At 39.4% G+C, this 12691-nt stretch overlaps 1 protein-coding gene across 6 annotated transcripts in view; it reads left to right on the top strand.

Moving 5' to 3' along the window:
* Positions 1-12691, top strand: part of LOC135490687 (neuroglian-like) — an 81107-nt gene that overhangs the window by 54386 nt on the left and 14030 nt on the right. For 4 of the 6 annotated variants that reach the window (XM_064776031.1, XM_064776029.1, XM_064776028.1 and 1 more), the window contains exons 3-14: positions 1225-1251; positions 3922-4027; positions 6447-6628; positions 7424-7741; positions 7902-8007; positions 8434-8627; positions 8843-8974; positions 9499-9642; positions 9842-10023; positions 10281-10371; positions 11297-11581; positions 12140-12519. In XM_064776031.1, the coding sequence (XP_064632101.1) occupies positions 1225-1251; positions 3922-4027; positions 6447-6628; positions 7424-7741; positions 7902-8007; positions 8434-8627; positions 8843-8974; positions 9499-9642; positions 9842-10023; positions 10281-10371; positions 11297-11581; positions 12140-12519 (2147 nt within the window). The remainder of the gene's footprint in view (positions 1-1224; positions 1252-3921; positions 4028-6446; positions 6629-7423; positions 7742-7901; positions 8008-8433; positions 8628-8842; positions 8975-9498; positions 9643-9841; positions 10024-10280; positions 10372-11296; positions 11582-12139; positions 12520-12691) is intronic. The other 2 variants (XM_064776033.1, XM_064776032.1) reach the window with 1 other exon arrangement.

Here is a 12691-nt window from a genome sequence, read left to right as displayed (position 1 = left end):
CAGTATTATCTTGTTATTTTCTTTTGTATTATCTGATGCCTGCTCATGTTTCATTCTGTTTGATTGAAGATGAAAAATAATATGGTTTGTTTCTGGCCAAGGCATTTACTGTAAACCAGCGAATTTTTGCGTCCTTAAATTTTCCCTGTCCTTATATATGCAGATGTGGATGAGAATTACAAGTAGGGAACCCTTGAAAAACTGGTCAGAAACAGACTACATTATTCGATCCGTTCAATCCTACAGTTTTTGCACAAATATGACAAATTAAGCTTACATTACTTTAGGTACAAATATTTGGTGTATAATATTCCGCACATTATTTTCATGCACAGTAGCTATTCAGTTACTTTTTGAAAATTTCTGCAATCCAAGTGAGTACGGACGCTTTCAATACGCTACTAATGCAGTTTTTTTCAATAAACACATTCAATATTTGACTTAACCGTGAAATTTCCTGTCCAGCTCGCTATGTCAATTCATTTGACATATCGTCAATCATAATTAATATTAATTATTTAAATAATTAATTGCTTCTGTCGATGCTGAGCGGATCGATAAGTTCAGACTCCGTTAAAACGGTGCAAGTCAAACCGGCGCCAAAACAGACAGAAAATAATGATGAAACCAACCGAGTACAATGATGGTCTTTAGAGATTGATAAATTGATAACCGAGTATAATTGTTGGTCTCTAGAAATCGATGACATGTCTATAGAAGTACATTATTTGTGAACTCCCGGCCCTCAATAACCCTTTCAATGATTCCATGCTCTCTTGATTGTCGATGTGGAGTTGGTATTGATTAGGTCTGTCGCGTGGTGATTGCCGTGGATTCGATGACTATGTGTCGACACCTTCCGGCTTTCAGCGAAACTGATATTTTCAAGAAGCTGAGCCTTTACCATTATTATTAGACCGATATCATCATCTAATGTGACAAGTATTGCAGACAAGTGTGGCATCTTCAACATCTGTACCCTCTTCTTGATTCTCTGAATTTGTAAAACACAGCAAAGCGCATTGGCCGTCTAAAGCATGATTTCTTCCACATGAACTTCTAAGCATTCTGTTCTGATGGCCAAGAGTAATTCGCAAGACTTTTTGCTTCATCATGAACAGAAGTAATGCCCATTTGCTAATAACACAAGTTTGGCCGTAGCTTTTGCCATGTTTGTGCAAAACCTGTTCCCACATTAGCTAATGTTAGTGTGGTTTCTTCAAGGTGTTTACAAGGATAAGTTTGGCAGCAGTAAGTGACTGCATGTTATTTACGGACATTTTTTACAACTTTCATTAACCCTTTCAAGGCTAAGGTTGAGTTAGGGACCGGTCCATCATTATAGTCAGTACAAATATGGACACTCTCAATACAAAATTAATGGAAAACTTATCATTTAGCTGGTGTATTTATCAGATCAAGATAAGATAATCTGTTTCAAAGCAGCTGTAGACATTTTTTCATCACTCAGTCAGTTGAAAATTTTTCAAAATTTTCAAAATCAAAAATTTTTCGGGACTGAAGTTTTTGGTGATGTTGGTTCATTTTGAGCAAAAAAAGTGAAAAAAATGTTTGTACTTAGAAATTTTATCATCACTCAGTCAGTTGAAAATTTCAAAATTTTCAAAATCAAAAAATTTTTGTGACTGAAGTTTTTGGTGATGTTGGTTCATTTTGAGCAAAAAAAAAGGGAAAAAATTTTTTGTACATAAAAGATTTTTCTAACCCTAATCCTTTCATAAGTTCAAAGTTTTGAAAAATTGCCTTGTAATGGTACGGAGGAAACCGTTCGGGACCGGCAATTTTTGGTCATCATAGCGGGGCTGTCGCCTTACCGGGTAGGTCGCCGACCGGGGTTCCACTGTATGTGGATTAACGACCTACAGTTTACAGTTCTGGTCAGAACCAATATCTATGGGCACTTGCTTTGTGATTGTTACATACAACATCCACAAATATTGTGGTCATAGCTTCAAAAATCTGGTAGCATACAGCATACATTTTGTATATTGCTTATGACCAGGACTGCAGATTAATACATTAGCTTCTGTTAATTTAGTTATATTTATGATTTTTCTGGGTTGATAAGATTTACTGTTAGTCTTTGAAGGGTTGACCACAGATTTTAGGCTATCCTTGACACACCCTGATCCCAATATCCTTGCTAAGATACCTGACTTCCCACGCAAAACCTCTGCTATTCACCTGTCTATTCAAAAGAATATGTAAAAAAATATGTTCATCTATTTTGCAAATATGTTACTGGGTAAACTCAAAGACAATTTTTTGGGCCAGCAAAAGTAAACAATTTAGCTGCAGAATAGCCCAAAACCTGTACATTATTTTCTTTTTATTCATATGTTTATACATGATTATGGTGAAAATTGAGTCCGATAGGTTTAGACATTTCCAGAGTTCAGTATTTCACCAAAACAATGCAGAAACTCTGGAAACGTCTCACTCCTATTGTTTTTTCCTTTTCGGTGTTGTTTTTGTTTTATGACTTTTCTTATCCTAACCACATCTGTATAACACAAATCCATTTGATCAGTTATGAGCACTCCATCCAAAAAGATTGAAAGTATTATAACACAAATCCATTTGATCAGTTATGAGCACTCCATCCAAAAAGATTGAAAGTATTATAACACAAATCCATTTGATCAGTTATGAGCACTCCACCCAAAAAGATTGAAAGTATTATACAGAAGGTGTTTGACAACAATACTGTTGACACTCAACAGGGTCTCCTCTATAAGTTATCAATTTCAATTTAAGCTTATATTTTGTAAATGAAGGCAGATGTCTAGGAAATGTGAAACCCTTTTTCCAGCTTTTTGACTCCCATGCTGTCGTAGATGGTCCTCACTTCCGAGTTACACCCATTAGATATTTTTGATGAATTCTCTGTAGTTATAGATAGTTGATATTTCCCAGCAAGTTTTTTGATGCAGTGGTGCATGTTTGTTGCACATCGTAGGGTCTAGTGAGTTTCTATGGGTGAAATGTACTGTTGTGAAGATAGCATGGTGTAGCATAGAAAAAGGGTTCAGCGTTTTTAAATTCTTTAAATTTCACAAGGTTTTGGTATCGATGGTTAGATTCTATGTGGATGCATGGGAAATGGTTTAGCCTTAGGATTCTAGGTGTTTGGTAGTGTTGATTGTTTCTGTGTGGGTGAACTGAGTCAAGCCGTCACTCCCAGAATCACCCAATACAATTTGCAGTACCAGTTGGCACTGGGAGATGAATATCTGATGTAGAAACTGTTGAGAAATTAAGTTTTACTGCCCCCACTCCCTTGTTCGATGAGTAATTTGACATCACATTGTTGTGATCATCAGGAGACTGCTCAGTGTGTTTCAGATCCTTAGAATGAATCCGTGTGCTGATAAAAAATGACATTGTAGACGAAGGATAAACACCTCATACTCTGTAAACATGTTAAAGAGGTTGAAATTAACCATTTCGCTCTGCTTCTTAAATCTCACTAACTAAATGTGTTTTTGTGCTTTTTTGGTGCAAATTCTATTCAAGGTCCAATCGTTTAAAATATGCCTCTCTTATTGTGAATTTGTCCTTTCAACCATCATGTGTGTACACGTAGATGCCCTAGTAATTCTATTTGTCAAAAGCCAATAAGCTCATCCCACTGAAATATGTAGATTTATATCTGAGTGCAAAGGTACTGTCAGGCCTAGCAGCTGGTGTTTTTTCTGGGACTTTTTTTCTCTTCTACACAGAGCATGTTTGTTTGCAAAAATGTTTGCGCATTGCACAAGAAGTTTGCAGTTCAAGATAAGTTGCATAAATTAGATGTTCCCTTTAAAATATTGGCTTGATGTTTCGGTCAATGTGTTACTTTGGCATTTTTCACAGATAAGTCACATAATACATCCTGTGTTCTGTTATATCTTCCAGTTACAAAACCTCCAGACATATTGGAACAGCCAGACCAAATGGTGCCCTTCAAACAGGGAGACAGACTTCTGTTACCCTGCGATGCAAAAGCAGATCCCGACCCACGGTATGTATGAGCGTCCGCAGTCAACCACTTCTGTTGTGGACATTACTGATGACCAGTACTGTACATGTATTGTTAGCAATACCTACTTGGCAATGACGATAAGTGCAAATCTGGCATCTTTTTGGATTTGAGGTGATGAGACATAACATGATGCAGAGACTACATCGACATATCAGTGATGCATAGACTTGACGCAAAGCAAAGGTTATGTCAGTTGTGACCAGTACAGTACCATCATTCTTAACGCATGATTGATGAAGTGAGTTAATATACTGGGGTGATATATGACTTTGCCCAGTATTATCACCCCAATGTTATTAATTGCGATACAGATATGGCCATCTTATTCAGTTGGGATTTTGTCCGTCTTGATCATCAACAACACAAAATGTGGGGGGTGGTTTGGGTGAAATTTCAATCTGACATGATTTTCCTTCAGTATTTTCTTTTGTCTTTGCTAAACAAGGTTGCATAGGATATTGAAACATTCATCAGAATTCCTCCATTCTTCCTTCAAGAAATACCCTACCTTCTTCATTTGTTCGGACCCGTCAACCCTCATCGCATGAGCTGTAGCGTGTAGGCAATGATTACTCCTCTCCCCTATCATCTTGAGGGTTGCGCATATCAGACCCATAATTGGCTTAATAAGATGGATTGGTGCTGTGGGAGGTTGTTAGCTGGTCAAGGCGGATATGGTTCCATTTATGAATGATTACGTTGATCAGATGACACAAGATGCTGGGAGACAGAACATGACCAATGGTTGTCAGAATTGTTTTGGACTATCAGGTGTCTTGGGGTAATTCTTGATGCAGATGATTCTGGCTCTTGTAGCATGATAATTAATCAGGATAAGGAGAACAAGTGCCATAGAATAGGGGCAGGGGTACCTGTCTGGATGTCCCACTATAAAAATGTCTGCTGTCCCCAACTCTCATTGTCTTAGGCTAGAACCATTTTACAAGGTTGCACTCTCTCATCAACAATCAATATGGAAAAAATCACCTGCTGATGTCAGCTAATGTTATTGTGAACCATTTGTCTGATTGGAGGCCGCATTACCCTTGTCTCGATTGAATCACTTGGACAATTTCTAATCTGTCTGTGGAGCTCATGATTGGCATCAGCAAATGTTGATTTGATGAAAGAGCTGGATTGGAACAACACATTTAAGTGACTTCTTCGTTTTGTTTCATAGAGCGGCTTTGCCATTAGCGCCAATTACATGTCCAATCATCTTGCTAGTTAACATCATTAAGTCATTTGTACGCCTCCTCTTGTTGCTGTGATACCTTCCAACCTTTGTAAAGATCAGGTGTTCTTTTTCCTTTTCCTTGATTACCTTACCATTGATAAAGTCTAACCCAGCTGACAGTCCTTCTTGTATTGTCATCATTATGGTCAGTGGCCGACATCCACTTGCATCAGCATGGACATTGGTCAATATTTAGATTGTCCAGCTCTGCGGTCAGGGCGGATACATTTGATGATTCAATCGATGGTCAAAGCTTCGGTGACTTGAAACGTGATCAGTGATAAAAGTTTGCACAGTCTTGATTAAGATTAACAGATGTATCGGGTAACTCTAGTTGTGTAAGGAAATTGTTCAGGTTGTGAGTCAGAGTCAGTCTAGAGAGTAAATGTGTGGGAAGCCTGACTCAAGTTGGCATATACTTTTCAATTCTTTCCATGGACAAGTCCTTGCTCAAAGTACTTTATTATCCAAGAATCTTTTGGGGACATTGAGGAGCAGTTACTAAGTGCTAACTCTTAACCTTTGAACTCTAACAGGAAAGAACTAAGTGTCTCAGAAGTGATTCAAACCCATGACCTCGGTTAGGAGTTCAACACTCTTAGAACTATGCCACTGCGCTCCCTAATTGGCTAAAGAGTCACGTGGACATTAACTGAAAAGATAGCTAAACTGTAGTGATCAGAGCAAATGCGAAAGAAGGAAAAAAACAAAACAATCTGTCAGCAGTGAGTGCCTGAAGCTAATGGGTCTGGTGTGATGATGTCAATTTCATTTAGCATTCTGCTATTTGCTGATTACGTGAGACTATTACTGAAAACGTCTAATCGTCATGGGCATCGAGGGTCATTTGTCACGATGGGGTGGTGGTCGGTTGATAGGAGGTCACATCAATTAAATGGTGCAATCATCACTAGCTCTGTTGTTTACCTTTGTGCCATTCTATGTTATGAGGGGACAACATGAGATTTGAGTCATCTTTTTTCACTTGCCTGATTGAATGTTTGTCCTGGTAGCTGTACCATCAGTATGTTGGCATCACCCACAGTTGTAGAAAGCTTATATGCCATGATGCCAACCTTATAAGAAAGAGACTTGCATCTTTTTCAAATCTTCCCAATTCCTATAATACTAGCCAAATTATTAATATCATGACCTTTTCAGTTTCTACTGGGAGAAGGATGGTGAACAGTTGGTCATCGATGGTACCGTAATCAGCCAGCAACAGAAGAAGGGTACCATCATCTTCAGCAACCCCTTGGAGACGGATGAGGGCTTCTATCAGTGTTTTGCTTACAATGAATATGGTACTGCTGCAACTCAGAAAACACAACTCAGAACTGCAAGTGAGTAGGCTTTTTCATAACGCTACTTGGGGTTGAATGTAGGCACCAGCATTTTGGCTTGAACTCGAAATTCTAAAGCAATTAGGACTCCTTCAAAATGAAGCGAAATGCCAGTTTCAAAGGTGAGAGTCAATGTTCTCTTGAAAACAAAGTACAGACTCCCACCCTTGTGATTGGCATACACTTTGTTTTGAAAGAGTGCTATTGCTTGAGGATTTCAAGTTCTCACTTGAAAGAAACATGCAGATTTATACTTTAAACTTTCTCTAACAGCTTGTAGAAATAGATGTTGGTTAAGATTGCTCCTGTCAATAACTAACAAATACTAATACCAGAACTAGGCGCTCTGATCACATCACGCCTGTCCTGAAGGAATTGCACTGGCTGCCGGTGGAGCAAAGAATGATTTACAAGTTGTTGGTCCTGGTCTACGGAGCGATACATGGCACAGCCCCCGGGTACCTTTGCAGCCTCATCACTCCCTACGTGCCAACCCGGCCACTAAGATCAGGGTCGCAGGATATTATAACTCAGCCAACATATAGACTCAAAACGTTTGGTGGGAGAGCATTCGAGATTCTTGCTCCCCAAATGTGGAACACTTTGGACGCCACACTGCGACAAGAGACCTCATTGGCCACATTCAAAAGTTCTCTAAAGACATTTCTATTTCGAGACTATTTCGGGGTGTGATTCAAACTAGGTGGGGAGCGTCACAGAACATTGCGACAGTGATATGGGGCGCTATAGAAATGCTAATTCTATCTATCTATCTATCTATTACTGTTTTTGCAGGTGTGATGCAATTTCCGAGTATATTATCGCCGACCCGTCAACATGTTGCGTTAGGGTCACATCTCACCCTCCGCTGTTTGCCACCACAAACATATCCAGAACCGGACGTGTTCTGGGCAACCATTCGAAGGGATAAAAAAATCCGACAAGTTCAAACGGATAATAGAATAACCATGGACGATCTTGGAAATCTTCATTTTGTGAATGTGCAAAAATCGGATGAGTCAATGCCAGGGAGCAAGTACGTGTGTACCGTCAATAATCCGTTTTTGCGGACGCTTGTGCAGGGAGAGGATGCGGAGATTGACGTCGTTGGAGGTGAGTTTTATTGTGTTTTCCAAAAAAACGACTTTAAATTGGTGAAAATTTCAACACTAATGAATTAACCATTAAACATAATATCATACCACTGTGATAGCAGCTGTTTCAAGCATGTTACTAGTATGAAACGTTATTGATAAGTTGTGTTGTTTTTCAGAAACGGCCCCGAAGCGAGCACCAGCCCTGATGTGGTCAACTCCCGAGAATCGCCCTGTTGCACTCCGGGACGAGTTCTTCAAGCTGAAGTGTATATTCTCAGGATAGTAAGTTTTTAGCTCACCTCTGGAGAGCTTATACGTCACCGCTTATATGTCACTGCTAGGGCTAGATGGTTAACACTTGGTGTGATGGTAGCTTTGGGCAATTTATTGAAAAGTATGATGTATTGACTTATCAATGAATGCTCCTCTGACTTCCAATAAGTGTGTGTGTCAGCTTTACTCCTCTCTGACAGTGCCATACAATATCATCTCCCTCCAGCCCAACCCATCCTGGCGTCTCTTTCAAGCATTTGCCAAACCTACCAAAGCATGCTGCCCAATTTGGACTGCTCGTTGATCAGGAGTGACTCGAATTCTGACACATCACCTAACTTCCTTTGCACAAATACAGAACCTACTGGGCGCCCAAGCTCCCCCTCAGCTATGGTATTAACGTTGTAGTTATCAGCAGTGTCTCTCTTTTTCCAGTCCCACTCCAGATGTCTCATGGAAGCGTATTGACAAACCCATGGGAGACAGTCCCCATATCTACACCGACCACTTCGGTCAGGAGCTCATCTTTTCCTCTGTGACGTTCGACGATGCGGGCACATATCAGTGCGAAGGAAAGAACGGCTTGGAAGTCAACCGTCAGACGAAGTCTTTTGAGTTGAGAGTTGAGTGTAAGTAGTTGAGGCATCCAGGTTGAGTATCCAAGGACACCCGTACTCAAGAACTTTGTCATCTTGCTGTCTTCCTGGGAAAGGTGGTGAGACAACTTAACCTTGTAACTTTAAAGGTGAACTGACACATGATTTATCTGTTTAAGTTGAATGATGATAAGACCTTTGGAGTAGGCAGACTGTCCTCATATTGGTTATGTTTTTTCCTTTTCCAGCAAAACCCTACTGGATTATCAAACCTAAGAACGAGGATAAGGCAGAGGAGGAATCCATCTCGTTTGTCTGCAAGGCGGGCGGCACCCCTACCCCTGACGTCACATGGTACATTGATGGTCAGCCAATCAAAAGTAGGTCAATTAATATTCATGAATTTCGATGATAGTTTTATATCCAATAGTTTTATATCCCTCAGTTCAGATCATTTTTCACAATTTTCATTTTTTTGTTTTTGGTTAGTTTTTCATTTTGCAGAACAATTGCACTCTGAGCGCCAGGCCCTTGGGCCTCTTGTTGAACTTTGCTTTGTGCTGTTCCTTACTTTACCAACTGAACCCTGCTTCATTTTTCCTATCCTATTTCTTTAAATTTAAGCTTGGGGAGGTAAGATTTCCCTTTTCCTGTGCACACCTCTTCATCATTGTCTTGATCACCTGTCGTATGCATGCACAAGAATTGTTTTTGTCGAATTGAGCACAGCACCATGTGATAATTGTGACAGATTCCCTTTGAAACCAAGGTAACAAAGGTAATCCTCAAATTTGTAACAGAACACTATCCAAATTTTAATTACAATAGGAAAGTCACTTGTTTTTGTATTAAAAAGTAGATGTGATTTTTGTACTAATATTCTGATGGATTTTCATAATTTCAGATGCGAAAGACAACAGCCGTCGTATCATCTTGCCAGGGAACATTACGTATATCAATTTGACAAAGAGCGATGCTCAGGTGATCCAGTGCAACGCGAGCAACAGCCATGGCTATCTCTATACCAATGCATATCTGAATGTCCTAGGTAAGTTATTGTAAAGGTGACTGACCAGTTGAGAGAAATATGGATTGCCCAGCATCCACCATTCTCTGCCATCTAAATCTTAAATTGATTGGCCCACATGATTCCGAACTAGGTGTGACACCAATGTAATCAAATTTGAAAACTTTGACATTGAGTTCCTCCGACGCAATTAAACTATCGAAACGTTGATGTATTTCAGCCGAGCCACCAAGCTGGAAGGCGCCGCCGGACCAAAAGATGAAACACGCTGTTGGTCAGATTGTGAATATAACGTGTAGCACCTATGCTGCGCCCAAGGCCAAGGTCAAATGGGTGAAAGATGGCGTCGTTCTTTCTGGGTCACATTATAAATTCTACAAAGATGGAAATTTAGAAATCCAGGTTTGTAATTTTTTGTTCTTCTCTTATTGAATGTATTTTTCATGAAGACTTTAGAACAGTGGTTCAAAGACCGCTAAAGCCTTTCCCGTAGTCTGTACCAGAAATCTTGGCAGTCTCATTGGTTAGTGAAGTCCATGGTGGCATGGTCCACTATATAGTTTCAGCAGTTGATTGAAGCAGTGCTGTGTAGTATATCTTCCAGCGTTGTCAGAATTTAGAGAATATCCATGTAGTGGATTGCACTTATCTTTTTTCAGGGGTTAACCAATGATGATGGTGGAAAATACGAATGTGAGGCCAAGAATAAGTTTGGTCAACTTAATGGTGATGCCATGTTAGAAATCAGGCGTAAGTATGGCTGCATTTATAGAGATAAAACAAATTCGATAAGCAGCATCAAACTCTAGTTTGTCAATTGTTCAAATTTTTGAATGATTGGAAAAGGCCTTCAAACTTGGGTTAATCTGTTTATTTCATCCTAATGCCCTGAATCCTTGGGCTAGCCACTTAACACCCTATCATGTTTCAGTCGCAGGCATACAGAAACCTCGCTTAGTACCTCGATCATCTACTCATGGATATTCACATAAAATTTGATTTTTGAAAAGGACTCCCCCCGATCCTGGCAAATCCTACGACAATGAAATGACAGTGTTATATTGTAATAACAAATTGCATCTCATTCAAGAATGTTAATGCATTTACTTTTGAGTTAGAATTAAATTGCTAATTTCTCTTAATTCAGTTTCATAGATCTCAGTACATTTTCCACCAATTAAGAACTGTTGATCCAATTATTGGTGTCCAATATAGTCCTTTTCAAATTTCAAGCTTGTACATCTCATGACATAGAATCAGGTGTGATTGCAAATGTTTTAATGGCATGAAAACCTATTTTAAACAGTAGTGTGTTTCTGTTGACAGTGTATTCCCCTCTTTATTCATTGAACATAGAATAGTTTCAGAAGTTTAATATCTCTCTAAAAAGTCTTAAAGTAACAAAATATTACTCATTCAAAACATCATGAAATATTTCAAAAGCAAAATACCATAATTTTGTGCACAAGCCAAAATAGGGTTTGAAATTTGAAAAGGACATTCATTGGGCATGTCTCTCTTTGAATAGCTGTCAATCTTCCCAATTTTCTTGAATTAAGGGATTTGATCATCATTACATGAATCAATATAATCAAGAATTGATAAAGACCAGTCTTTATTGATTCTTGATATAATTTATATATTTCTCATGAATATGCATGGCTTTGCACTCTAGAACCCACAAAGATTACAACAAAGCCTACACACAAGGCCGTTAGGGTCGGGGATACAATAAAACTCAAATGCGAAGCGGAAACAGACCCACAGGAGAAAGTGGAAATCGATTGGAAGAAAGATGAGGAGTTTATCGACTATAAACTTGAACCGAGAATATTCAAAAGTTTCTCAGATAACGTGTTGGAGATAACACGTGCGGAGAAGACGGACTCTGGGATTTACACGTGTGTGGCAACAAATGGATTGGACAGTGACAAGGCACGTGCACGTGTTCGAGTCCAAGGTATGCATGCCCTAGTTGGCACTTTTTCTCTAGTTTCGTGTTTGTTTTGGTGTCCTTAGTAACGTATTCTATGAATATTCATATCCTTATCCTCTAACAAGTCAGTTAATTGGCTTCACTTTTGCAAGTACAGTGGGACCCCGGTAACACGACCATCAAGGTTGAATGGTCGCATTACTGGGGTGGTCGCGTTAGTGAAGTTGAAAATCCAGGGACAAAATGCATGTTTTTTTAGGCCATAATTGTTGAACTTTTTCATAAGTTCAAAATTCTGAAAATTTTTCAAAGCCAAAAAAGGTTTGGGACTGATCATTTTGGTTCTTTTCAGCAGAAAAAAAACCAGTGAAAATAAAATTTGGATTTAGGAACTTTTTCATCTTGAAAGTCAAAAAGTTCACAAAAAAAATTTCATAGAAATGGTCAAAGTCAAAAAAGTTTTGGGACTGGAGATGTTGCTTCATTTTGAGTAGAAAAAAAACCAGTGAAAAAAATATTTGGAATTAGAACATCTTTTCTGAAAATAAAGCTTTTGAAATTAATTCGTTATCTTTTCTCCAGATAAACCCAACCCACCCAAGAATGTCAAGGTCGACTGCTACACTCGAAAGGATGAGAACGTCGCCATCATATCCTGGGAACCAAACGGCGACAACTTCTCACCCATAAAAAAATACATTGTCCGCTATAACACGACGTTCGCCCCAGACAAATGGCGGGTAGCCCTCGAACCAGATGCAACCGTCGAGTCGTCGGAGTTCAAGATGTCCCCATGGGTGAATTATACATTCCAAGTTATCGCAGTGAATAAGATAGACCCGAGTGAGCCGAGTCAACATACTGCTGAGGTATGCCGGACAGCTGCAGCACGGCCTGATAAGAACCCAGGCAACGTGATGGTAGAGGGGACAACTCCAACCAATCTGGTGATCTCATGGACAGTAAGTTATGGAAATATGTTCATTTCGATATTTGAAGACCAGATATTCAGACCTGTCTCAGGCATACCCAAACAACCAGACCCACTCAGGCTCCCCGGGCCAGCACAACCTTAAACTGGTAGCCTCTAGTTCCAAAAGGTCTTTTTAAAGGGACACACATACATGTAGAAGA

This window comes from Lineus longissimus, chromosome 7 (genome assembly GCF_910592395.1).
Source record: "Lineus longissimus chromosome 7, tnLinLong1.2, whole genome shotgun sequence".
Lineage (NCBI taxonomy): Eukaryota > Metazoa > Nemertea > Pilidiophora > Heteronemertea > Lineidae > Lineus > Lineus longissimus.
Note: the sequence above shows the minus strand (reverse complement) of the source record. Positions and strands in the feature narration are given on the sequence as shown.